The sequence below is a fragment of the Chiloscyllium plagiosum genome, unplaced genomic scaffold (assembly GCF_037043375.1).
Source record: "Chiloscyllium plagiosum isolate Xiang-an unplaced genomic scaffold, Cpla_swu_hap1 HiC_scaffold_14, whole genome shotgun sequence".
In the NCBI taxonomy this organism is placed as follows: domain Eukaryota; kingdom Metazoa; phylum Chordata; class Chondrichthyes; order Orectolobiformes; family Hemiscylliidae; genus Chiloscyllium; species Chiloscyllium plagiosum.
Window position 1 is genome coordinate 13,869,405 of NW_028270152.1, and position 24,548 is coordinate 13,893,952.

Sequence of the window (24,548 nt, forward strand, 5' to 3'; positions counted from 1 at the left end):
AAACCAGGAACTAGAGATGTAGTCCATAGTACAGAAAATATCAGAAATGATTTCAAACATTGATGACTGGATACTCAGAAAATAATTGCCTGATTAGACAGGGAAAATCATGTTTGATAAATATGATAAACTTTCTCAGAATGTTACTAGCAGAGTTGATTACAAACTAGTTGTAGATGTGTTACATTTGGATTTGCAGAAGGCTTTTGATAAAGTCACACACAGGTCAGTAAACAAAATCAAAGTGCATGGGATTGGAAGTAATGTACTAGAATGGATTATGAATTAGTTAACATGTAGAGAGGAAGAATAAATGTCAAAGAGTATGGCCTTGGAAAAGATGGCCTTCACATTTGGTAAGCTGTGACAAGTGAGGTAAGGAGCAATTAGTTCTTGGGCCCCAGCTGTTCACAGTCTAATATCAATGATTTGGATCTGGGGACCAGTACAATTTTTCAAGTTTGGAGATGATGCAAAACTTTTTGTGAATGTACATTTGTTCGGAGAATGCAAAGAGGCTTCAAAGGGATTTAGACAGGCTGAGTGAATGGGCATGGGCACAGCAGATGGAAAGTTAGGTGGATAAGTGTGAGGTTATCCACTTTGGTCGGAGGAGTGAACATGCAGGACATTTTTAAAATGGTTTGAGACTGGAAGGTGTTGATGTCCAAAGGGACTTGCTCATAAGTCAGTGAAAGCTAGCATGCAGGTGCAGTAAGCGATTCCAAAAAGGGAAATGATATGTTAGCCTTTACTAGTTATGTTAGTTGCAAAAACATTTGAATACAGGAGCAAAGAAGTCTTCAACAGTATATAAAACTGGTGATACTAAACCTGGAGCATTGCCTAAGGAAGAATATGCTTGCCAAAGAGGGGGTACAGTGGAGGTTCATCAGACAGAGATGGGATAGAATTTCTTTACTCAGAGGATGGAGAATCTTTAGAAATTTCTATCCCAGTGAACTGAGGAAGCTCTGTCATGAAGTAACTAATTGATCAAATTTTAGTTACTACTGACATCAATGAATTGTAGAAGACAGGCACAACATTAACTTCAGATTCACTGGAACACTTGAAAATAAAGCTTGGACTCTTGGCTCTAATCACAAGGATCATTGGCAAGTGAGCTTTAAGGGACCACTCAATTAGCATAGGCTGGAAACCAGCCCAGTTTTATCTGATGTCTTCAGTGATTATAAAGGTTTCAGATCCTCACGCCTAGATTTTCTTCTAAGGAGTACTGACCATTGCAGGAGGAGTGAAAGAATGGACCCATCTTACTGCTCTGGGATAATGGGGAGAAAGGAGTATTGGAACATAGAACATTACAGCACAGTACAGGCCATTCGGCCCTCGATGTTGCGCCGACCTGTCATACCAATCTGAAGCCCATCTAACCTACACTATTCCATGTGCGTCCATGTGCTTGTCCAATGACAACCTAAATGTACTTAAAGTTGGCGAATCTACTACTGTGGCAGGCAAAGCATTCCATACCCTTACTACTCTCTGAGTAAAGAAACTACCTCTGACATCTGTCCTATATCTATGAAGATGGGGTCATGCCCGAAACGTCGATTCTCCTGTTCCTCAGATGCTGCCTGACCTGTTGCGCTTTTCCAGCAACACATTTTCAGCTCTGATCTCCAGCATCTGCAGTCCTCACTTTCTCCTATATCTATCACCCCTCAATTTAAAGCTATGCCCCCTGGTGCTCGTGTCACCATTCTTGGAAAAAGGCTCTCCCTGTCCACCCTATCTAACCCTCTTTTTGTCTTATATGTCTCTATTAAGTCACCTCTCTACCTTCTTCTCTCTAACGAAAACAGCCTCAAGTCCCTCAGCCTTTCCTCGTAAGACCTTCCCTCCATACCACTCAACATCCTAGTAAATCTCCTCTGCACCCTTTCCAAAGCTTCCACATCCTTCTTATAATGCGGTGACCAGAACTGTACACAATACTCCAAGTGCGGCCGCACTAGAGTTTTGTACAGCTGTAGCATAACCTCATGGTTCCAGAACTCGATCCCTCGATTAATAAAAGCTAAAACACTGTATGCCTTCTTAACAACCCTGTCAACCTGGGTGCCAATTATTTATGCAAGGTTAGAATTCAAAGTCAGATGTGGATTCAAATCCCATGCTGGGGCCTGAATACAAAAACATGGTTGACATTTCAGTGCAGTAGTGCTGGGAATATGCATCCCTGGAGGTGTCATCTATAAAAAACAAAGGCCTTGCCTTGCCTGGATGGAGAGAAAGGATTCCATGCAAATTCATTGATGTGCAGGTGAGTTATCCTTGTCAGTGTCCTGACCAATATGGACAGATATGGAAATTGCTGACAAAACTCAGCAGGTCTGGAAACATCTATGGGTAGAAAACAGAGTTAACATCTTGAGTTCTGGTGAAAAGTCACCTGATGCAAAACGTTAGCTCTGCTTTCTCCCCACAGATGCTGTCAAAACTGCTGAGTTTTGCCAACAATTTTAGTTTTCGTTTCAGATCTTCAGCACCCACAGTTCTTTGTTTTATGCTTTACCTAAAATAGATAAATGCCGTCATTATCAAATTCTTGTTTGTGGGATTTATTGTATGCAGATTGACTTATGTTTCCCTTCTTACAACAATGATTACTTCAAAAGCACTTCATTACCTATAAAGTACTTTCAGAAATGTTAAGGTCAGAGGAGGTGCTACATAAATGGAGTCTTTTTCTCTTCTCAGAGTGGACCTCTGATTCTACTTTGGCTACCAAGAAATTGCTTGCTGTTGTAAAGGAAGGAAAAGTGTTACAGATGATTGAGGCATCTAATGTAACATCTGAAAGGGAGTGGCTGGGCTGATGGTACTCAATAAATTCTAGGGACCTAGAACAATGTTTTGCCTAGGCCTCAGACTAAAATAAGCCAATGGAGGCTCAGAGAAGGGAGTAGTAGCTACCTGGCCACCCTCCCTCTTTCAAAGGGACTTCATTAGTCCTACTCTGTGAGCACTACCAACCAGGAGGTTTCCAGAGTTGATGGCAGGATCAGAGAAGCTGCAGAAAAGAGCAAGTATCTGGTCTCTCATATCCTGTTGCTACATGGTATAGTTGAGGCATGGATGTACTTGAGGGTAAGATGGGTAAGTAAAGAGAAAGAAAGGAGTCAAAAGACCATAAGATGTAGCAGCTGAAGTAGGTCATTCAGCATATTGAGCCTGCTCTGATATTCAATTAGTACATGGCTGATCTGATAATTCCCAACTTCACTTTCCCACTTTATCCCTACATCCCTCCATTCCCTTAGTGATTAAAAGTCTGTGCCCCTCAGCTTTGAGTATATAATACAGCCCTCTTCAATAAAGAATTCCACAGATTCACTACCCTCTGATAAAAGACATCCCTCTTCATCTCTGTCTTAAATGTGCAATCTCTTATTCTGAGTTTATGCCATCTAGTCCAACACTCTCCCACAATAGGAAACAGCTTCTCCGTATTCACCCTGTCAATTTCCTCTTAGAATCTTACCTCCTCAAAGAACTTTAATTTTGTCAGACAAAACCAGACTCTGCTCTCCTATTACATCTTTGAAAACAGTCTTTCACATTCGAGCAATGCCAGATGTCAAGCTAACTGTCCTATACTTACCTGTTTTTTGTCTTTATCCCTTTTTGAAAAAGGGTGTTACATTGATAGTTTTCCAAACATTTGCAACTTTTCCTGAATCTAACGATTCTTGGATGATTACTACCAGTCAACCACTTTCCCTGTAATATCTTAGCATGGAGCTGAAAATGTGTTGCTGGAAAAGCGCAGCAGGTCAGGCAGCATCCAAGGAACAGGAGAATCGACGTTTTGGGCATAAGCCCTTCTTCAGAAATGAGGAAAGTGTGTCCAGCAGGCTAAGATAAAAGGTAGGGAGGAGAGACTTGGGGGAGGGGCTTTGGAAATGCGATAGGTGGAGGGAGGTCAAGGTGAGGGTGATAGGCCGGAGTGGGGTGGGGGCGGAGAGGTCAGGAAGATGATTGCAGGTTAGGAAGGCGGTGCTGAGTTCGAGGGATTTAACTGAGACAAGGTAGGGGGAGGGGAAATAAGGAAACTGGAGAAATCCGAGTTCATCCCTTGTGGTTGGAGGGTTCCCAGGCAGAAGATGAGGCGTTCTTCCTCCAACCGTTGTGTTGCCATGGTCTGGCGATGGAGGAGTCCAAGGACCTGCATGTCCTTGGTGGAGTGGGAGGGGGAGTTAAAGTGTTGGGCTACGGGGTGGTTGGGTTGGTTGGTCCGGGTGTCCCAGAGGTGTTCTCTGAAACGTTCCACAAGTAGGCGGCCTGTCTCCCCAATATAGAGGAGGCCACATCGGGTGCAGCGGATGGAATAGATGATGTGTGTGAAGGTGCAGGTGAATTTGTGGCGGATATGGAAGTGTCCCTTGGGGCCTTGGAGGGAAGTAAGGGGGGAGGTGTGGGTGCAAGTTTTGCATTTCTTGCGGTTGCAGGGGAAGGTGCCGGGAGTGGAGGTTGGGTTGGTGGGGGGTGTGGACCTGACAAGGGAGTCATGGAGGGAGTGGTCTTTTCGGAACGTTGATAGGGGAGGGGAGGGAAATATATCACTGGTGGTGGGGTCCGTTTGGAGGTGGCGGAAATGACGGCGGATGATACGTTGTACATGGAGGTTGGTGGTGTGGTAGGTGAGGACCAGTGGGGTTCTGTCCTGGTGGCGGTTGGAGGGGTGGGGCTCAAGGGCGGAGGAGCGGGAAGTGGAAGAGATGCAGACTATGTCTACGAGGGCATCGTCGACTATGTCTGGCGGGAAATTGCGGTCCTTGAAGAAGGAGGCCATCTGGGTTGTACGGTTTTGGAACTGGTCCTCCTGGGAGCAGATGCGGTGGAGACGAAGGAATTGGGAATATGGGATGGCGTTTTTACAGGGGCAGGGTGGAGGACGTGTAGTCTAGGTAGCTGTGGGAGTCGGTCGGTTTATAGTAGATGTCCGTGTTGATTCGGTCACCCGAGATAGAAATAGAAAGGTCTAGGAAGGGGAGGGCCTCCTTCTTCAAGGACCACAATTTCCCGCCAGATGTAGTCGACGATGCCCTCCACCGCATCTCTGACCTGACCTGCTGCGCTTTTCCAGCAACACATTTTCAGCTCTGATCTCCAGCATCTGCAGCCCTCACTTTCTCCTCATATCTTAGAATGGAACCCATCAGAGTCAAGGGGCATATTGCCTTTTGCCCCATTAGCTTCCATAATACTTATTTCCAGCTGATAGTTATTATGTTTATATCCTCCCTCACTTTGCCCTTTAATTCATTCATATTTTTGCATTGCTATTCAGCCTCTTACTTGAATGGTTCCCTCTATCACACTTTGGTGGTCAGTTCATCTCTCATCCCTGCAGTCTTCTACTGTGAAGATTGACCATAAGACCTTAAGGTATTGAAGCAGAATTAGGCCATTTGGTCTATTGAGTCAGCCCTACTGTTCGATCATGGATGGTATGTCTGTCAACTCCATTCCCCCGTCTTCGCTCCATAATCAGTGATCACCTTACTAATCGAGAAACGATCTATCTCTGTTCAAAATATACTCAAGTGGCTTTCCCTCCACAGCCTTCTGCGACAATGAGTTTCACAGATTAACCACATTCTGGCTGAAGAAATTCCTCCTCATCTAATTCACAAAACTTTCTGCTTTTCATAGTGGAGAAAAAGCAAGCCTCCATTCTCTTAGCTCAAATATTCAAAATGGCCACAGGATCCATTAAGAGAGGCACTTTAAGAGCACGGGAGAGTTTGGAACTTGCACAACCTCAGGACATTTCAAAGTGATTTTGAGTCAAAATAGCACACGGATACAAATAAGGTACTCAAGTATGAATGATGGAAATGACTGCTATTGGTTTTATCTGCTGTCAGTAGGCACTGTTCTCTCCAATTGTTTTTGGAGCCAGTGGGTAATTTATTTAACTGCATACTCCCCTAAAGGTTTTGCGCAGACATGGCTTCATGCTTGTGACTATGTAAAATGAGCTAATTTTTATTTACTACCTCTATGGTTGCTGGGAACGTTTTCAATTTATATGGACCATTTGGAGAATTTCTCTGTTGCTCTTCAAATAGTGCTGTGGGATATTTATGGTCCACCAGAGAGAGCAGATGAATTTGGTACAAAAGATCAGCACATCAAGAGTCACAAAATTGTTATAGTGCAGAAGGCTGCTTAGCGTATCACATCTGTACAAGTTCTCCAAATGGGTAATTGCTATTTATTTATTTAGCAAGCGCAAATTTCTCAAACCAAGCAACGCCATTAGCTGAGTTTCGGGAATTATTCTGCTAATTAATCAGTGGATATCCTCAGTATTATGCAATATTGCTCTACAAATGCATTAGGAGTTTGTACTGAGGCACCAGCAGTAAAGGTTGGCTGCACAGGGACCCTGGCTTCTCCTGAATCTGTTCAGCAAAGACCATTCACATCATGATGGTTCAAAATCTGCCATTTGATGGATAGATTTTGTCACATGAAAGTTGTGCAATTCACTTTGCATCAGTTCCTGCTTCTCCCCATAACACCTACACGTTATCCCTTTTCAAATATTCTCTTTCAAATGCTTTAATTGAACCTGCCCGAGGCCAGACTATCAGGCAATGTTTTTCAGATCTTAACTGTGTGAAAATGTAATCACTGAACATCGTTAAGTGATACTCAATACTCAATTATGACAAACTATTTCTCAGTACATAATCACCTCTACATATGCATATAAATATATAATCTGATAATACATTAATCACACACTTCAGTAATAGTGCATCAATAGTCCTTAAATATTATATGATATGGGGGAACATTTCATTACCTCTCAGCATTTTGTCTCGTGAGGTTCACAGCTTCTGCACTCTTATCGACTGCCACAGCATAACTCTGCAAAGTAAAACAATTCAACCTAGAGTGATTGAGCTGACAGATAGGTTGACAATGACTTTGAACAGCATAACTCTAAAAAAAATTAAATGTCGGGAATCTAATCTAAAGATTAACTGAAAAGCTACTACATTGGAAAGAGTTGCATTATAAAGGTCAGGTGTGTTTTATTTTACAGAGAGCAGAAACAGAAAATGTTGAAAACATTCAACAAGTCAGGCAGCACTTACAGAGAGAAACATGAAGCTCAATGATAGGAAATATTAATGCTGTTTTCCTCTCTCCGTAGATACTGCCACAAGTGCTTGGGTGGCACGGTGGCTCAGTGGTTAGCACTGCTACCTCACAGCACCAAGGTCCCTGGTTTGATTCCAGCCTCAGGTGACTGTCTGGGTGGAGTTTGCACATTCTGTCTGGGTTTGCTCTGGTTTCCTCCCACAGTTCAAAGATGTGCAGGCTAGGTGAATTGGCTATGCTAAGTTGCCTGCAGTGTTAGGTGCATTAGTCAGAGGGAAATGGGACTGGGTGGTTTACTCTTCGGAGGGTCGGTGTGGTCTTGTTGGGCCAAAGGGCCTGTTTCCACACTGTAGGGAGTCTAATCTTAATTTTAATGTTTTCAGTTTGGAAATCTGAAAGAATGATATGGGAAGAACAAGCAACAACAGAATCAAGGTGAGAAAGACGACATGAGAAAGGAGTAGAGAAGGTGGTGAGAAAGGTACAAAGCAGGAATATAGATAAGGATGGCAAGAGAGCAAAGAGAACTGAAAAGAAGCAAGGAGACAAAATAAAAGGTCATGAGAGAAATAATGAAATAGAAATGGATAGACAGGAACACGGTAGAAAGAAAAGGGAGCCAGAAAAAGAACGGAAGAATGAAAGGAAGTTGGAATTTAATGAGAAAAGTGTGGCTAGAAAATTAATATGAAACTATCTCTCTGTTAACAGTGGGAGCCATGACCATATTTTACAGGGGTCAGGATTTTAGATGCTTAATAAGATAGCTTCATCCTCCAAGAGGTTTGGAATTTGCACATTCTCCCTGTGTCTGCGTGGGTTTCCTCCAGGTGCTCTGGTTTCCTCCGACAGTCTGAAGATGTGCAGGTTCGGCGAATTGCTCATGCTAAATTGCCAGTAATGTTCAGGGATGTGTATATAAGTCAGGGGAAATGTACAGCAATTGGTTAGGAGAATGGATCTGGGTGGGTTGGTGTGTGGACTTGTTGGGCCAAATAGCCTGTTTCCACACTGTAGGGATTCCATGATTTTAAATGCACAGTGAAGCATTTAATGTGTGAACATGTTCCTCCTGTCTGCAAAGTGGGTCATGTGTATTAAAATGTAACTATGTCACATTAATCTTTCAATTGCAATTAAGCCCATAGTATCCAGGAGTATGTAGGTTAGGTGCATTAGCCATGGGAAATGCAGGGTTACAGGAGTGGCATGCTCTTTGGAGGGTTGGTGTGAACTCAGTGGACTGAATGGCCAGTTTCTACACTATAGAGATTCTGTAATAAGACTTACTGGCAAATCAAATGGCTAGCAGTGCCACTAGAAGTGATGGCCACTGTTGGGATTGCAGGCAGCCCTGACCAGGAGTGATGATGGAGGAAGAGAAGCTTGCAAAGGGGCTAGGCAAGTCAGGCAGGCTATGGCAAAGGGTGAAGCAGGGGGAGGGAGGAAGGCAGTGGGGAGTGGGATCAAGCAGAGGCAGCCCTTTGCACTCTGGGTTCCTAAATAGGAGAAAGACCAAGCCAGGAGCGGGATCATGCCCAATGGTCTCACCACATGGCATGGACACTTTCCTCATTGCTGATAAAATACCAGGGGCAGCAGAAAGAGATCCTTCAGAAATCATCAATTAGCCACTTAATGGGCTGTAGAGTGGATGGACAGCACAACATCACCACCGGCACTGGTAAAATTCCAGCCAAGGCGGTTAGGCGATGGGTATGGCACATCAAACCTCACCTTCCCTACCCCCCACCCTGTCACACCTTGTCATTTCACCCAATTTACATCCTCTCCACATGTCAGCCCATCCCACTGGGATGTGGGCTGAAATTTTGGTCATGGTAAAGAAGTTGGAAAAGGGAAGGAAGCGAAGGAGAAAACATTTTTCTGACCCGCCAGTGTTAATATTTTTAGTTAGAAATTATAAGATTTGTTTGATGAAATTTGGTATGAAGTATTCACAACTAATGGCACGGTGGTACAGTGGTTAGCACTGTTGCCTCACAGCGCCAGAGACCTGGGTTCAATTCCTGCCTCAGGCAACTATCTGTGTGGAGTTTGCACATTCTCCCTGTGTCTGTGTGGGTTTCCTCCGGGTGCTCTGGTTTCCTCACACAGTCCAAAAATGTGCAGTTTAGTTGAATTGGCCATGCTAAATTGCCTGTAGTGTTAGGTGTAGGGGAATGGGTCTGGGTGGGCTGCTCTTCGGAGGGTCGGTGTGGACTTGTTGGGCCGAAGGGCCTGTTTCCACACTGTAAGTAATCTAATCTAATGAGTTTGATGGTTTGGTTTAGATCTACTATTAAGGATGATATGTTGCACATGCAAACCATAAGAAAGCAAAACTTAAAAGAATGCAAAACTTACATTAAATTTATTATTGTGTTTCAACAATATGGTGTAGGGCCATGCTAACACTGTTTTCAAACAAAACCAGAAAAAAAAAATGGAATGATTTTAACATTTTGATGGGAAAGTTCCAATTTCATTCTGTTAAGAAAAAAGTGCTTTAATGAAAGAAATTGCCAGCACACACTTGTTTGAAGAAATGCAGCAAGCTCAGAACAATGGCACCAGATCCACATCCAATTTCCAGGAACACAGGGCGAGCAGCCCGATGGGAGTTCTGCCAATGAGCATCTTCCGCAGAAAATAAAACATCCTCTTCTTCAGCAAGTTCTGACACCACCAGACTAACTAACTCCTAATTAAAATGAAAAAAAACAAAATCAACATGAAAGAACTGACACTCATTTTGTACTGATTGTTGCGCATGCAGATTTTCTGTGCCCAGTTGATTACAAATTTCACAAGATTAGATTATTTTTCTCCTTGCCATCATCATTCAGTGAATGGGTTTATCAGAGTTTTAGTTCAATGACAGACAAAAGAGAGTAAGTGGGAGTGACTCACTTGACATCAAGAACAATTTGATCCAGTGGGGCAATAATGTGCTTGAAGAAAATTGGTGGCATTATATTTTGGTATACTAAGAATTTTGACATAATACTTTGATACTTTGAACACTGAAACCCGTTTGATCTTTAGTATTCTGAGTTCTAGGTTGTCACAAGAATCAAGTAAATACCTATTAAATATGGATATTCAAATTCATCCAGGGAACTTATACATTCTTTTGTTTAAGGGTGATGATTAACAAATGCATTCCAGACATACCATTTTTCTGTTTCTATTTGGGCAAATAAAACATCAAAACCCAATGTGCATTAGAACAATTTAAATGGATTGTAGCATACATCCATTGTTTCTTGATGGTTTCTCTCATTTAAACCGGGTTTGGTGAATCTCACGATGTGAAGGATGTATAATTGATCTAACACACTATTTGGAAAAGGATTTAAATCTGTTTTAAGTCATTTGATGAGGAAGTAATTTTTTTGTCTGCCAGCAATAAGTTGTTCTGCAAACAGAATTCCATCAGAATGTTGGGCAGCACAGTAGCTCAGTGGTTAGCACTGCTACCTCACAGTGCCAGGGACCTAGGTTCGATTCTAACCTCGGGTGACTTTCAGTGTGGAGTTTGCACATTGTCCCCGTGTCTGTGTGGGTTTCCTCCCACAGTCCAAAGATGTGCAGGTCAGGTGAATTGGCCATGCTAAATTGCCCGTACTGTTAGGTGCATCAGTTGGTGGGAAATGGGTCTGAGTTACTCTTCAGAGGGTCGGTGTGGACTGGTTGGGTCGAAGGGCCTGTTTCCACATTGTAGGGATCCTAATCTTAAAAAAAAAACCATAACACCAACTACGTCATCTAAGCAGTCAAGATAATAAAGTACAGTATTCTGAATGTGGGAGAAGGACGCCACCCAAACTGTTCCAAAATTGCAATCGCCTGAGAACCAAACACTTAGAAATTCAACTATAAGAAGCTTACAGCTTTCTGAGAACCCTTTCTTTACAAGACATTCCTTGTAAATAAACCATCAACTCTTGTGTGAAACTACAGGCCAGCCAGCTTCACTGGATCGACTGCAACAATTCAAGAAGAAAATCATAGAATGTCTACAGTATGGGATGAGGCCAATTGGCCCATCGAGTCTATCCTGACTCTCCAAAGAACATCCCAAGCAGACTCACAGTCCCCATCCCATATGGGCTTTTTTACCATTACTAATTCACCTAATCTGCACATCCATGGGGCAATTTTTCTAGCAAGATCCATTCACTTAACCTGTACATCTTTGGACTTTGGTAGGAAACCAGAGCATGGGGTAGAAACCCACAAGGCGCAAGGACAATATGCAAACTCCACACAGAGAGTCACCTGAGGTTGTAATCGAAACCAGGTCCCTGTGCTGAGGCAGCAATGCTAACCACTGAGCCACTATGCCACCTGCTATTCAAGTCTCATCAGCTTCAAAGGTACATTATAATGTCTGAAGGGAATGATCAATAATATTTATAAAAGCATGCCCTTTCTTTAAAGAAATAATGAAGGTTCAGTGAAACACTTCCAAGGTTTAAATAGATTCAGAAAAGTAGATTTTGAAAGAATCCACAAAGCAGCCTCTTTGATGTGTTACAGGGAGCTGTTTCAGTCATTACATGAGAGATTGGGGCCATTATTAATTGATTTGATTTATTGTACTCGTATGTATCTAAGAATGGTGAAAAGCTTTGTTTTGCTAGCAGTACAAGCAGATCATAACAAACAAGGTCATACAAATCATAGCAAAAAAGGACATACAGATCCTAGGGTGCTGAGATAGAGTACGGCACACAAGGTTACAGCTGCACAGCAGGTGCACAAAGCAAGATCAACATTAGCAAAATCAGCATTATTCGAAGTTAGGGAAGTCCATTCAGCAGCATAATATCAGCCAGGAAGAAATTTTTCTTGAACTTGCCGGTGAGTGTGTTCAAGCTTCTGTATCTACTGCTTGATGGAAGAGGTTGGAAGAGAGCATTACCAGGATGGGAGGGGTTTTTGATGATGTTGGCAGCCTTTCTGCGGCAATGAGATGTGTAAATGGAGTCCATGGATGGAAGGTTAGCTTCTGTGATGGTCTGGGCTGTGTACACCACCTTCTGCAGTTTCTCACAGTCCTGGGCAGAGCAGTTGCCATACTAGGCCATTATGCACTCAGATAGAATGCGTTTTTGGTGCACCTGTAAACATTGGTGAGCGTCCTTGTGAACATGCCAAGTTTCCTAAGCCCCTGAGGCAGAAGAGATATTTTTGTGCCTTCTTGACTGTCGCATTTACGTGGGAGGTCCAGGTCAAATTTTTGGTTATCGTCACTCCGAGGAATTTGATGCTCTCCACCTTCACTCCGTTGATAGGTAGGGACGTGTCCTGCTCCTTTCTTCCTGAAGTCAATGGTCAGTTCTTTTATTTTGCTGACATTCAGAGAGAGGTTGTTATCATTGCAAATGTCACCAAGCCCCCTATCTCCTGTCTATATTCTGACTCATAATTGTTTGATATCCAACCCCCTACCTGGTGTTGTCAGGAAACTTGCAGATGGCATTTGTTCAGAATTTGGTTACACAGCCGTGGGTGTACAGGGAGTAGAGTAGGGGGCTGAGAATGCATCTTGTGGGGCACCAGCATTGAGGATTATTGTGGAAGAAGTGCTGTTGTCTATATTTACTGATTGTGGTCTGTGGGTCAGGAAGCTGAGGATCCAGTTGCAGAGGGCGGAGTTGAGACCTAGGTTTCGGAGTTTTGAGATTAACCTGGTAGGGATTATAGCGTTGAAGGAGGAGCTGTATTGCTGAGTCGGAGCCTCTCATAGGTGTTCTTGTTATCAAGATGTTTAAGGGATGAGTGCAGTCATGGGAAATGACGTCCACAATGGGCCTATTTCTCCAGTAGGCAAATTGCAGAGGATAAAGGCAGACTTGGAGGTTCGAGCTGGTGTGGGCCATGACCAGCCTCTTGAAGCAGGTGGGGACTATGGATTATAGCAAGGAGATGTTGAAGATGTCAGTGAATACCTCCCCCAACTGGTCTACACAATCGAAGGACAGACATGGGGACTCCATTGGGCCTGTCGCTTTCCCCGGGTTTACTCTCAGGAAGTCTGATCTGATGTCAACAGCAGTGGCAGAGGGGACAGGTGTGTCTGGGGCAGGTGACATTCTGCCACTGACATTCTGCTCAAACTGAGCAGAGAAAACATTGAATGCATCTGCCTTGGTGGGATTCAAATCCAAGTCCCACAAATACTGAACAAAGAACTGCGGATGCTGGAAATCAGAAACAAAAACAGGAACTGCTGGAAAAAGGGTCTGAAGAAGGGTCACTGGACCTGAAACTTTAACTCTGATTTCGCTCCACAGATGCTGCCAGACCTGTTGAGTTTTTCTGGCAATTCCTGTTTTTGTCTCTCAAAATACTGGCCTGAGGTTCTAGATTGCTAGCTCAGTGACATTACCACTATGCCACTGTCTGCCCTTTTAAACAAATGCAAATTACAAGTCCTCTTTACTTTATCATAAGACCATTATCTCAGAAACACTGATGGATCTTGATGTGGATGGTTTGCCATAAAGTACGGTCAGCCTAATCTCAGCACAATTTAAAAATAGCCTCTGCCAGAAAATTTTAAAGAAAAGTGCTGAGATTGGGTATATGCTCGCAGAACAAAAAAAGGACACCCCCTTAAGAGAAACTAGAGTTGCGAAAACTATAATTAATCTCTGATTTTATACATCTGCCTGTAATGCTACACCTAGTGGTGGGATCAAGCACAACTGAACAGATCAGCAAACAAATAGGAGATTGCCTCCAAAGACATTGTTCCTTCAGTTCCTCAGGTTTAGGATTCACAACTGGTCTCAATCCAGGGAAAACTTTGCCCAAAGGCGTTGTATGCAAAGTCAAATAAAGGGCAGACAGTCTTCCTATTTGCTGTGTTTCCTGAGTACTGCATTAAAAGTAAAATGGAAATCAATTATTTGTAGGCACGCCAAAGAAGAGATCAATGAAGATTTCAGGAGAGTTTCCAGCAGCAGCATCAAGCATACCTAAAAAAGTAGTCTGGTGAGGCTACATCACACAACAACGTGCATGCCAAACAGTGGAGAAAAGCATGAAGTAGATAGCATTAAGAGATCCCATAACCAACAGATTAGATCTAAGCTCTGTAGTCATACCTCACCCATCTAGAAGGTGGAGGCTCCACAAATATCTCCAACTTCAACAACAATTATTTGCTCATAAACACTGAGGTTGTTTATCAACAGATCCACACTGCTCCAGACTTCGTCACATTCTTGGTCCAAACATGGACAAAACAGCTCAACTCGATAGGGGCAATAACAGAGAATGCTCTTTGCATCAAGGCAGTATTTGACTGAGTACCACATCAAGGAGCTCGAGCAAAACTGCAACCAATGGGAGCTATAATCATACCTTACACAAAAGAAAATAGTTGAGGGTTAAAAGTCATCTGAGTCCCAGGACTCCTCTGCAGGAGATTCTGAGGACAGACATGTTCTAATCAACCTATTCAGGAATATTATTACAAGCTTCTGGAGCAGGTGGAATGTGAACCTGGCCTCCTGGGTCATGTCCTAGGGTCCAACTATCTTCACCTGGTTCATCAATGACTTTCCCTCCACCATATGAACAAAAGTGGGACTGTTTACTGATAACTGCACCATGTTCATCACCATTTATAACTCCTCAGATACTGAGGCAGTCTGTGTCCAAATGCAGCAAGGTCTGGACAACATCCAGGCTTGGTCCTGGATGTGACATATGATATTTAAGCCACACGAGTACCAGGCAATGATCAGTTCCACGAAGCGAGAAAAGCAGCACAGGCAGCAGATACACAAGACTACCACTTTCAAGCTCTCATCAAAACCACACACTATCATGACTTGGAATTACATTGTCATTTCTTCATTGCTGCTGGTCACAATCCTGGAACTCCCTTCCTAACAGCACTGTGGTAGTCCCTCCAGTCTTAAGGAGGACTAATACGGGTTCGAGAAAGCAGTTGATCCCCACTTTCCCACATTCTTCAGGCAATAGGGGTGGACAATAAACGCTGACCAAAGACATGGACATCCACAACCTATGAACAAACAAAAAGAAACGCATATGACGCTGTCACAACCCCATACTGGTACAACAAGTCAACTTATTTCATTGTGGCTGCAGGAGAGAAGCAGTGGTTGGAGCTGACAGGTAACCAGTCTAGATTCAATGAGCAGGATTATGTAGGGTGCCAGATAAATACTCTTTACATGGAATTTTCAAGTGTTAAGAGCAGCAGAGATGTGGCCAATCAGTTCAGACTTCAACGTTGGCAGCAAAGAGTGAGAGTGCCTTTACTATGTGGACTACACCGATTCAAAAGTTATCATCCGCAAGGATAATTAGGAAATCCAAATAATGTCAGCCTTGCTGGCCACCTTCATAATCTCACAAGTGAATTAAGTAAGAGGAAATGTTTAAAACTTATGTCTTTGATGAAAATTTCAGTTTAGAATTACAATTTGATTTATTGTCATGGATTCACATGAGTACAGTGAAAAGTTTACAAGTTGCCACCTTTGGTGCTCCTGAGAGAACCTTAGGTACAAAGCAGAAAATTAAAGAAACAAGGTTAAAAAGTTAAACATTAACAGTCCTTCTTACTAAAAAAAGATGCAAATCAAAGAAACACTATTAAAAGTTACTTAACTCTTTGACAGGAACTTGCACCTTTCCTTTTTTTCCCCTGTATTTTATCTAATTTTCCACACTTACGGTGTTTGTCGTGTATTAATTGAGCTTAGAACAGTGCTTTATGCTGAAGGTTAAAGCCACAATAAATTCTTACTTTTGGCCCTATCAATGAGTAAGGTGCTAGGCTGAGGCAAGGTGAAACAAAAAGTCATAGAAGTATCAGCAACATTGTACATTTGCTACAGAGACAATACAAGTTGCTCTTTTGTTGTGGAACCTTTTTTTAATTGATGACAAATCTTGACAGATCTCATCATTCTATTCTATCCTAGTATTAAAAAATAATAAATACACAAAGAAATCCTGGCTTTAGCTCTCTTCATTCAGCATGAAGTGTGTGCTTTCAAAAAAAATAGGAAGAGTATCAAAAGGTTCTGTGAATTGGAGTCTATTTTACTCGTTCACATTTCAATAAAACAGACATAAACATGATTAATGGTCTTAGTCATCACATACTGGGTGACATGAAGAAAATCAATGGCTGTATTGTGTGAAAGAGTTCACAATGATGACAGCGCAGTTGTGGATAAATTGATTGAGTTGGGTGAAGGAGGAAGTCCATAAAGGGAGCAAACCTTGGACTTACTGCTTTTACATGTTGCTGAGGATAGCAATGAAGGGGTAAGTCACTCACATAATACAAGCATGGTTGCACTTCAGTAATAATAGGCATTTTCTAATTAACCTGTTGCAGAGATGTTATTATACACCTACAAGACTGACAATAACTGGCCTCACCTGCCACCCTCCATCCAATTAAATGCCTTCCCTACCTTTGAATATGCAATGGGCAAGAGGATTAAATTCCACCTCAGGACATTGCAGCAACTAAAATCTGGAAGCAAAATAGTCAAGGGATTGAAATAAATGATATATTTCTCAATTTTATTAATCACTCTCATTATAGCTTGTTTTATCCTATTTTAGCTTTTTTTCTTTTAAGTAATAAACTTCTGTTTCATCGTTAAAACCAGAACCGCACCACTACGTGTTTCAGTGGACATTCTCCTTGTTAAATGAAATAAAAGCATGATCTGTCACACCAGATTTCAGTCTGGTACTGACTTGTTCAGTAATAACATAGCTGGGATCATAACACATAAAATATCAATTCACAATTTTGCACCAATGAATTTTGTTTATATAGTGTCTTTAAGTTTGGAAATCATTCTAACGCATTTCAGCAGTAGTTGCCAAACAAGATATGACACTGAGCCACTTCTGGAAATGTTAGGGTTGATGCTAAAAGTTTGTTCAAAAGCTAGATTTTAATGAGTGTCTTAAAGAAGGAATGAAGAGAGTGAAGGGGATGTTTAAAAATGCTGGTCAGAGCCTATGACCAAATAAGCTGAAGGCAACACTGGCATTCTTAAAATCATGGATGTATAGGAGTTCAGAAATAAAGAATCCTGGTGCAATTTTCAGGGTAGTGCCTTAGGGCAGCACGGTGGCTCAGTGGTTAGCACTGCTGCCTCACAGCACCAGGGAGCTGGGTTTGATTCCAGCCTAGAGCGACTGTCTGCATGGAGTTTGCACATTCTCCCTGCGTCTGCGTGGGTTTCTGCTGGGTGCTCCGGTTTCCTCCCACAATTCAAAGATGTGTAGGTCAGGTTAACTGGCCATGGTAAATTGCCCATAGTATTAGGTGCATTAATTAGGGGTAAATATAGGGTAGGGGAATGGGTCTGGGAGGGTTACTCTTCGGAGGGTTGGTGTGGACCTGTTGGGCCAAAGGGCCTGTTTCCATACTGTAGGGAATCTAATCTAATCTTAATCCATCAGAGTCAACCTGCACTGTATAATTTTTAAACAAACTTTGGCAGTTAACTGTGAATAATCACTAACTGGTGCATTCTTCATGATAACATCTCTACCAATCAAAGTCTATTTGACAACCAATTAGCAATCTCCTCTCATACAATATAAATGTTGTTTTCCCTTTACCTTGGTACAAAACGTGTCTTTTGTTGCTATACTCAACTTCTGTACAACAAAATGACTCTAATCATAGAGACCTCAGAAAGTTGCTGCAGTGGAGGCAATTATAGACCAGGCATCATTCTCTATAAACTGCATAGCTGTGCATGCTTGTGGTTGTTCCAAGATAGTAATGCAAGTCACTGCCACGTATGGACCTCGGAGACCCATGCAACTAGAAAGAAAATTAGTGGGAATGCTGGACATCGGGAGGCGAGTGGACATGGAAGGATGTAAAAACAAGATGTGAATTTTAAAACAGGGATGTTGTTGAATGCAGTCAATGTAGATCAGTGAGCACAGGTGCAATGGATGAATGCACACTTATACAGTCACGCAGACCCTCGCTCATACATACGCTCACTCTCAGACACACACATACACTTCCCACACTCACAACCACTCACACACCCTCTCACAGGCTTATGCTCTGTCACACTCACACACATGCAAACACACACTCTCATGCACATTCACACTCTCCCTCACATGCACACGCACGCGCGCGCGCGCACACACACAAAGTCTATGGGGTGAATTTGCATTTGCAGAATTGTATTTGCAGATACATTCTGTTTTTGCTCAAAAAGCACACAATCTGCAGACAATCAATGCAGACAGTCAATCCATATAACATTTTGTAAACTCCACTTCGGAAATAGAACCAGTCTGACTCAAGATTGGGAGGTAAAAACAATGACTGCAGATGCTGGAAACCTAATTCTGGATTAGTGGTGCTGGAAGAGCACAGCAGTTCAGGAAGCTCCTTGGATGCTGCCTGAACTGCTGTGCTCTTCCAGCACCACTAATCCAGAATCAAGATTGGGATACAGACAGACTCTAACCTCACACCTTTAATACATTGCCTGAGCTGAGATGACACTTTTTTTTATAAAACCTTAAGTTATCTCAAAAATGTGACTTAAAAGAAGTTCTGGGATTTACATATTAATGAACCAAAACCTGCAACACATTCTAAAACATGAAAGACTTAACAACAATCTAGGTTTGTTCAATATATCATTTTAATTGCATGACACTGTGATCTTCTGCTATAAATTCTGTGTCTTATGATCCTGCCTCACTAGTTAGCTAATGAGGGAGCAGCGCTCTGAAAGCTAGTACTTCCAAATAAACCTGTTGGACTATAACCTGGGTGTTGTGTGACTTTTAACTCTGAGAAAATACTGAAGTATTAGATATTTTACAACATAGTGTTGATGTTGTCACGTGCAGTATATTATACAGATGAGAGGTCTGTCTCCTCTGGTCAGATAAGAACATAATAATATAAGAACTAGGAGCAGGACAGGCAATTCAGCTCCTCGAGCCTGCTCCGCCATTTAGTATAATCAAAGCTGATCTCATCTTGGGTTGAAAAATGTGGTGCTGGAAGAACACAGCAGGCCAGGCAGCATCCGAGGAGCAGGAAAATCGACATTTTGGGCATAAGCTCTTCTTCAGGAATAAGGCTTCAGGAATCAGGAAGAAGGGCTTACGTCCGAAACATCGATTCTCCTGCTCCTCGGATGCTGCCTGGCCTGCTGTGTTTTTCCAGCACCACATTTTTCAACTCTGGTCTCCAGCACCTGCAGTCCTCACTTTCTCCTAGTTGATCTCATCTTGCGTTCAACTTCACTTTCCTGTTCACTCTCTATAACCCTTCAACCCATTACTAATTAAAACTACGTCTATCTTCTCCTTAAATTTATTCAGCATCCCAGAGACCACCACTCTTTGGGATAATGAATTCCACAGATTTACGATCCTTTGAGAGAAGTAATCTTTCCTCATCTCTGTTTTAAATCTGCTTCCTGTTATCCTAAAACTATGATCTTCCTTTCTGGATTGTCCCACATGCGGAAACATCCTCTCTCCATCTAAGTTTATGTGGCTTAAATAGACAACAAGCTCTGTACAGTATTCTGCATAAAACGGAACCTTTGCTGTATAAAGCCTCTTGAACAACCTTGTAGATTCTGTACTCACTGCTATTTGGACTGCTTTCTCTAGAGTTAGATCCTCTTTTGATTAAAGATGTTCAGTGACTAAACTAAGAGACTAACAACAATCCTGTCACAAATAAACTCTTGCTGTAAGTTTCCTTAGTTGCATGGTTCTGAAGGTGCACACAGGTTGTTAATGAAATTATCTACAAAATCTCCTGGGAGTTGATATTCTATATTGAGATGTGTCCTTTAATCCTATTGCTGTGTCTTATTTGTTCTTGAAGTGAAATATTGATTACAAGCTGCTGGGATACTATCACATGTAGCTTATTTCTCATTACCTGCTGTCTGTGTACCACATAATCTGATATTCTTCTCATGCTGGAAAAATGTCTGCTAATGATGTGATTTGCTGCCCAATGCCAAAACTTTTTGAAATGTTAGGAATGTGGTTTCCATGTTCTGCCAATTTGTTGATTTAGTAATTGGTTTTGAAAGCTCAAATCTTTGTGGTGGAAAGATTTGTGGTAGAATTGGTGAATTTGTGGTGGAAAGTTTTGTGGTAGTATCGGTGAATTTTGCTGCGTTATGTTGTTGACAAGGCACTTGAAACTGCTGATTATTTTCTTGATTTGGAGGATGATTGTTAGGATTTTGATCACCTTGTACATGACTCATTTTTCTGTCGTGTTACTATTAATTGTTTAAATCTTTGTTCAGACCATAAGATGTCGAAGCAGAAGTAGGCCATTCAGTTGATCATGGATGAACTGCTAATCCCTAACTTGTCTTTGTTGCCTTATCCCCATAACCGCTGATTCCCTTATTGATTAAAATTTTGTCTATCTTGGCCTTGAATATACTTAATGACCCAGCCTCTACATCCCTATTTCGTAAAGAATTCTACAGATCCACTTCTCTCTGAAAGAACAAATTCCTCTTCATCATTGTTTTAAATGGGCAATGCCTTACTATGATATCGTCAGAAGTAATTTGTTATTCACTGATTATTCCAAGACTCTCCCAAAGTGGGAAACAACCTTTCTACATCTGCCCTGTTAATTCCCCTGAGAATCTTACTTGTTTCAATAAGGTCACTATTCATCCCTCTAAACTCCACCGAGTACAGACTCAGCCTCCTCAACCTCTCATTATAAGACATTATCTCCATACTTGGGTTCAGTTAAGAGGACATTTTCTGGACTCCCCTCCAGGCCAGTATATGTTTCCTAAGATAATGGGCTCCAAACCGATATATTAACGATGATCTGTTTGGTTTACATTCATTCACCAACATGACATGGGCACTGATGGCATGGACAGCATTCATTGCCTATCTCTAATTTCTCTTGAAATGGTGGATAGCTGATTCTTGAACCACTGCAGTCCATTTGGTGTAGTTGCACCCACCAAGCCAGAAGGGAGGGAACTCTTAAGCCTTAGACCCAGCAATACTACTAAATGGTGATATATTTCAAGTTAATATGACGAATGGCTTTGGGGGGTACATGCAGGTAGTGCTCCTATATAGTTGCTGCTCTTCTCCTTCTAGGTTGTAGCCGTCATGGGTTTGGAAGATGCTATCTGAGAAGCCCTGGTGAGTTTCTGAAGTGCATCTTGTAGTGCCTTATACAGCTTTAGCAGGACTGCATTGTTATATTCCTTTCCCTTTGAATTAAAGGTCAAATTCATCATTATCTGCTGAACTTGGACGCTAGCCTTTTGTGATTGATGCATGAGAATTCCCTAATCCCTCTGTTCTGTAGCCTTTTTCCATCTTCAATATTCAACTTTGCTATACCTCTTGAAAAAGTACATAACCTCATATTTTTCAACTTTATATTCCAGTTGCCAAGTTTTTGTCCCACCTGCTTAGCCTGTCTATATCCCTCTACTGACTCTTGGTATTATCCTCACTACTTGTGTTCCCACCTATTTTTGTATCTCTACAAATTCGGCTATAATACTTACCCATCAAACCTAACCCTAACCCAAAGTCATTAATATATATCGTAAAAATAATTCTGCCCCAGCACTGATCCTGTGATCCACTAGTTACAGGTTGCCATCCTGAAAATATCACACCTTTCCCAACTCCCTCAATTCCATTAGTTAGCCAATCCTCTATTCATGCTAATACTCTGACTCCAAAATCATGGGCTCTTGACTTAATAATTAGCCTAACACATAATATCCTATCTAATGCCTTCCTAAATTCCAAATAGGTTACATCCACTGCTGCTTCTTTATCAATCCTGCTTGTTACCTTCTCAAAGAATTCTATTAAATTTGGTAACCATGGATCAACAATGTGCTCATGAGAGCCTTTCAGATATTCTAACTCTACCCACACTATGCTATTTATGCTCAGTTATATGAAGTTCTGTGACATCATCACAAAGTTGCTCCAGAGTCCCAAAGCCCTTAGAAAAACAATAATGTATTATTTTGCTCAATCCTAAAATATAATTCCATAATCGTGGACATACGGAATAAATGCACACATACAGTAGAGTTTTCAAAAATAATATTCTAACAAGCTAATGTCCACAGCCATTCCAAAAAAAATCTGTCAGGGATTGGAGCTTCTGTCAACCATTAACTAAACCTGAAGCCTGGAAATCGATCAGATACATGTCATCTTTTGGTCCACCAAAGAGGCAGCCCAATTCCAGGAATCGATACCTTTGAAATACCTTGAGAATTTTATGACTTTGCAATGTGCAGACTGATCCAGCAGTTGCAGTGAGCTGATCTTTGAGATTAAGCAACATTTCGAAACTTTGTGTAGGCTGAAGAAAAAATGACTGTCTTGAATAGTTGCCAAACTGTTTCTCTAAACTTTCTCTTCAATTGATTTGCAACATGATGATTGTGTGAATGTTTTCAGATTTAGTTATTCTCTCAGACAGATTTTAAACATATATTGAAATTCAATTTTGATTTTTCCTGCTCAATTTTCCATGCACATTCAATGCTGTGTGTGTTTTGTTACATAAAATAACACAGAAAAGAAGGCTATTTCAGCCTCTACCAATTCTTTGAAGGAGCTATCCAATTAACTCTACTTCCCATTCTTTCCCCATTAGACATACAAACACTTCTTTTTCAATGAGAATTAGGAGTAGGAGTAATTAATTCAGTGTCTTGAGCCTGCTCCACCATTATTACACTTCAACTAAAATGTACTTAATTAGCAGTAATGCATTTTGGGATGCTCTGAGGTCATAAAATGTGCTATATAAATGCAAGTTTTTTTTTCATTTTTTCCTCTACGAAGCCTTTGATAATTTTGAAGGCTATTGAATGGCTGAAGTCACCAAAGCTGTGAAGTTATTGCATTTGTTTTCCAGCATGGTGTGCCTCTTGGTTACAGAGTATGTTTAATAATGAACTATCCTAATTAGTGACAAGCAAGTGTCATGTGGGGGGAAGATTTCATGCATTTTCTTACTCACTGATCATAAAAAATGATAAAGTAGAATTGCTGTGTTTATCACAAACGCAAGTTCCTGGTAAGACACATTGCTAACAAAGTCCCCCTGAGAAATTAAGCTTGCATAGCCTTCCTAGTAGAAGTGGCGCATGCACGAGTTCCTAGAATTTAAGTCAGCATGAGGTACATGGAGGAAACATACACCACAGACCTGACCAATACTCTATACAAAGACTGTCACACATCAACATGATAATCAACCAGATCTTATACTTGGGGCTTACATTAGCTCTTACAATACCTATATTACCTTTCAAACTGCAATTTCCTTTCCTAGTAATCTCTTTTAATTATTGAAAACTAAGTACTGTTAATATATCCACATTAAACTTCAATGAGAACATTTAAAGCTATTAGACTCTTTGAAGATCTTTGTTAATATCATCTAATAGAATCATATAATACAGAAACCATTCAGCCCATCATGACTGTGCCAGGTATTTAATATGATTAGTATTGTTCCCATGCTCTTTTTTCAAAGTATTTCTAGCACATTCGGAATCAAGATTAGGCTGCTCACCGTTGACTGCACAATATTCAGCGCTAGCAATTTCTCAGATAATGAAAATATCCATGCTCACATGCAGCAAGATCTGGGGTTAGGTCAACATTTAGGTTGGCTTATAAGTTGCAAATATCATTTGTGCCACAAGTAAAACTAAAATCTTAACAGTCCCAGAGGACCATAGGGTTTCTTTCACCATAGAGTGAAGACCGGCGTTTTTTTAACCTGAGAGTCTCCAAACCAGGCAAGAGGAGAGATTGAGAAGGAAAGTCCTTCATGGTACTCAGCTTGTGCAGAGATTGAACCCACTCTGCTGTCGACACTCTGTAATGCAAGCTAGCTGTCCAACCAACTGAGCTAATCAATCTCCTTTGACTTTGCACTACAAATATGTAAGGAAAAGACCACTTCTAACTAGATTGCCTAAATACTTTGTCATGACATTAAGTAGCAATACCATTGTCATATCGCTCACCAACGACATCCCTAGTATCAGGCATCTATTCAAGAGAGCCTTTAATAGACCAGCCTCATGAAAAGCATGACAAATAGAGTCGGGCAGAGACTAAGTATTCTGTGTAATGTGGCTCACTTCCTAAGACCCTATTACCTCTCCCAAGGTCTAGCCACAAGTCAGTGGACTTCACCAGTTTCCTCATTTCCCCTCCCCCCACCTTACCTCAGTTCCAACCTTCCAGCTCAGTACCATCCCCATGACCTGTCCTACCTGTCTATCTCCCTTCCCATCTATCCACTCCACCCTCCC

The 24,548-nt window shown here is 41.6% G+C and overlaps 1 protein-coding gene across 2 annotated transcripts in view; it reads right to left on the minus strand.

Annotated features, from left to right (window-relative positions):
* Nucleotides 1-24,548, minus strand: part of hemk1 (HemK methyltransferase family member 1) — a 126,794-nt gene that overhangs the window by 59,705 nt on the left and 42,541 nt on the right. Inside the window, exons 5-6 of one of the 2 annotated variants that reach the window (XM_087994082.1) lie at nt 9,686-9,853; nt 6,848-6,912 (exon numbers count right to left, since the gene is read on the minus strand). In XM_087994082.1, the coding sequence (XP_087850208.1) occupies nt 6,848-6,912; nt 9,686-9,853 (233 nt within the window). The remainder of the gene's footprint in view (nt 1-6,847; nt 6,913-9,685; nt 9,854-24,548) is intronic. The other variant, XM_087994083.1, reaches the window with a different exon arrangement.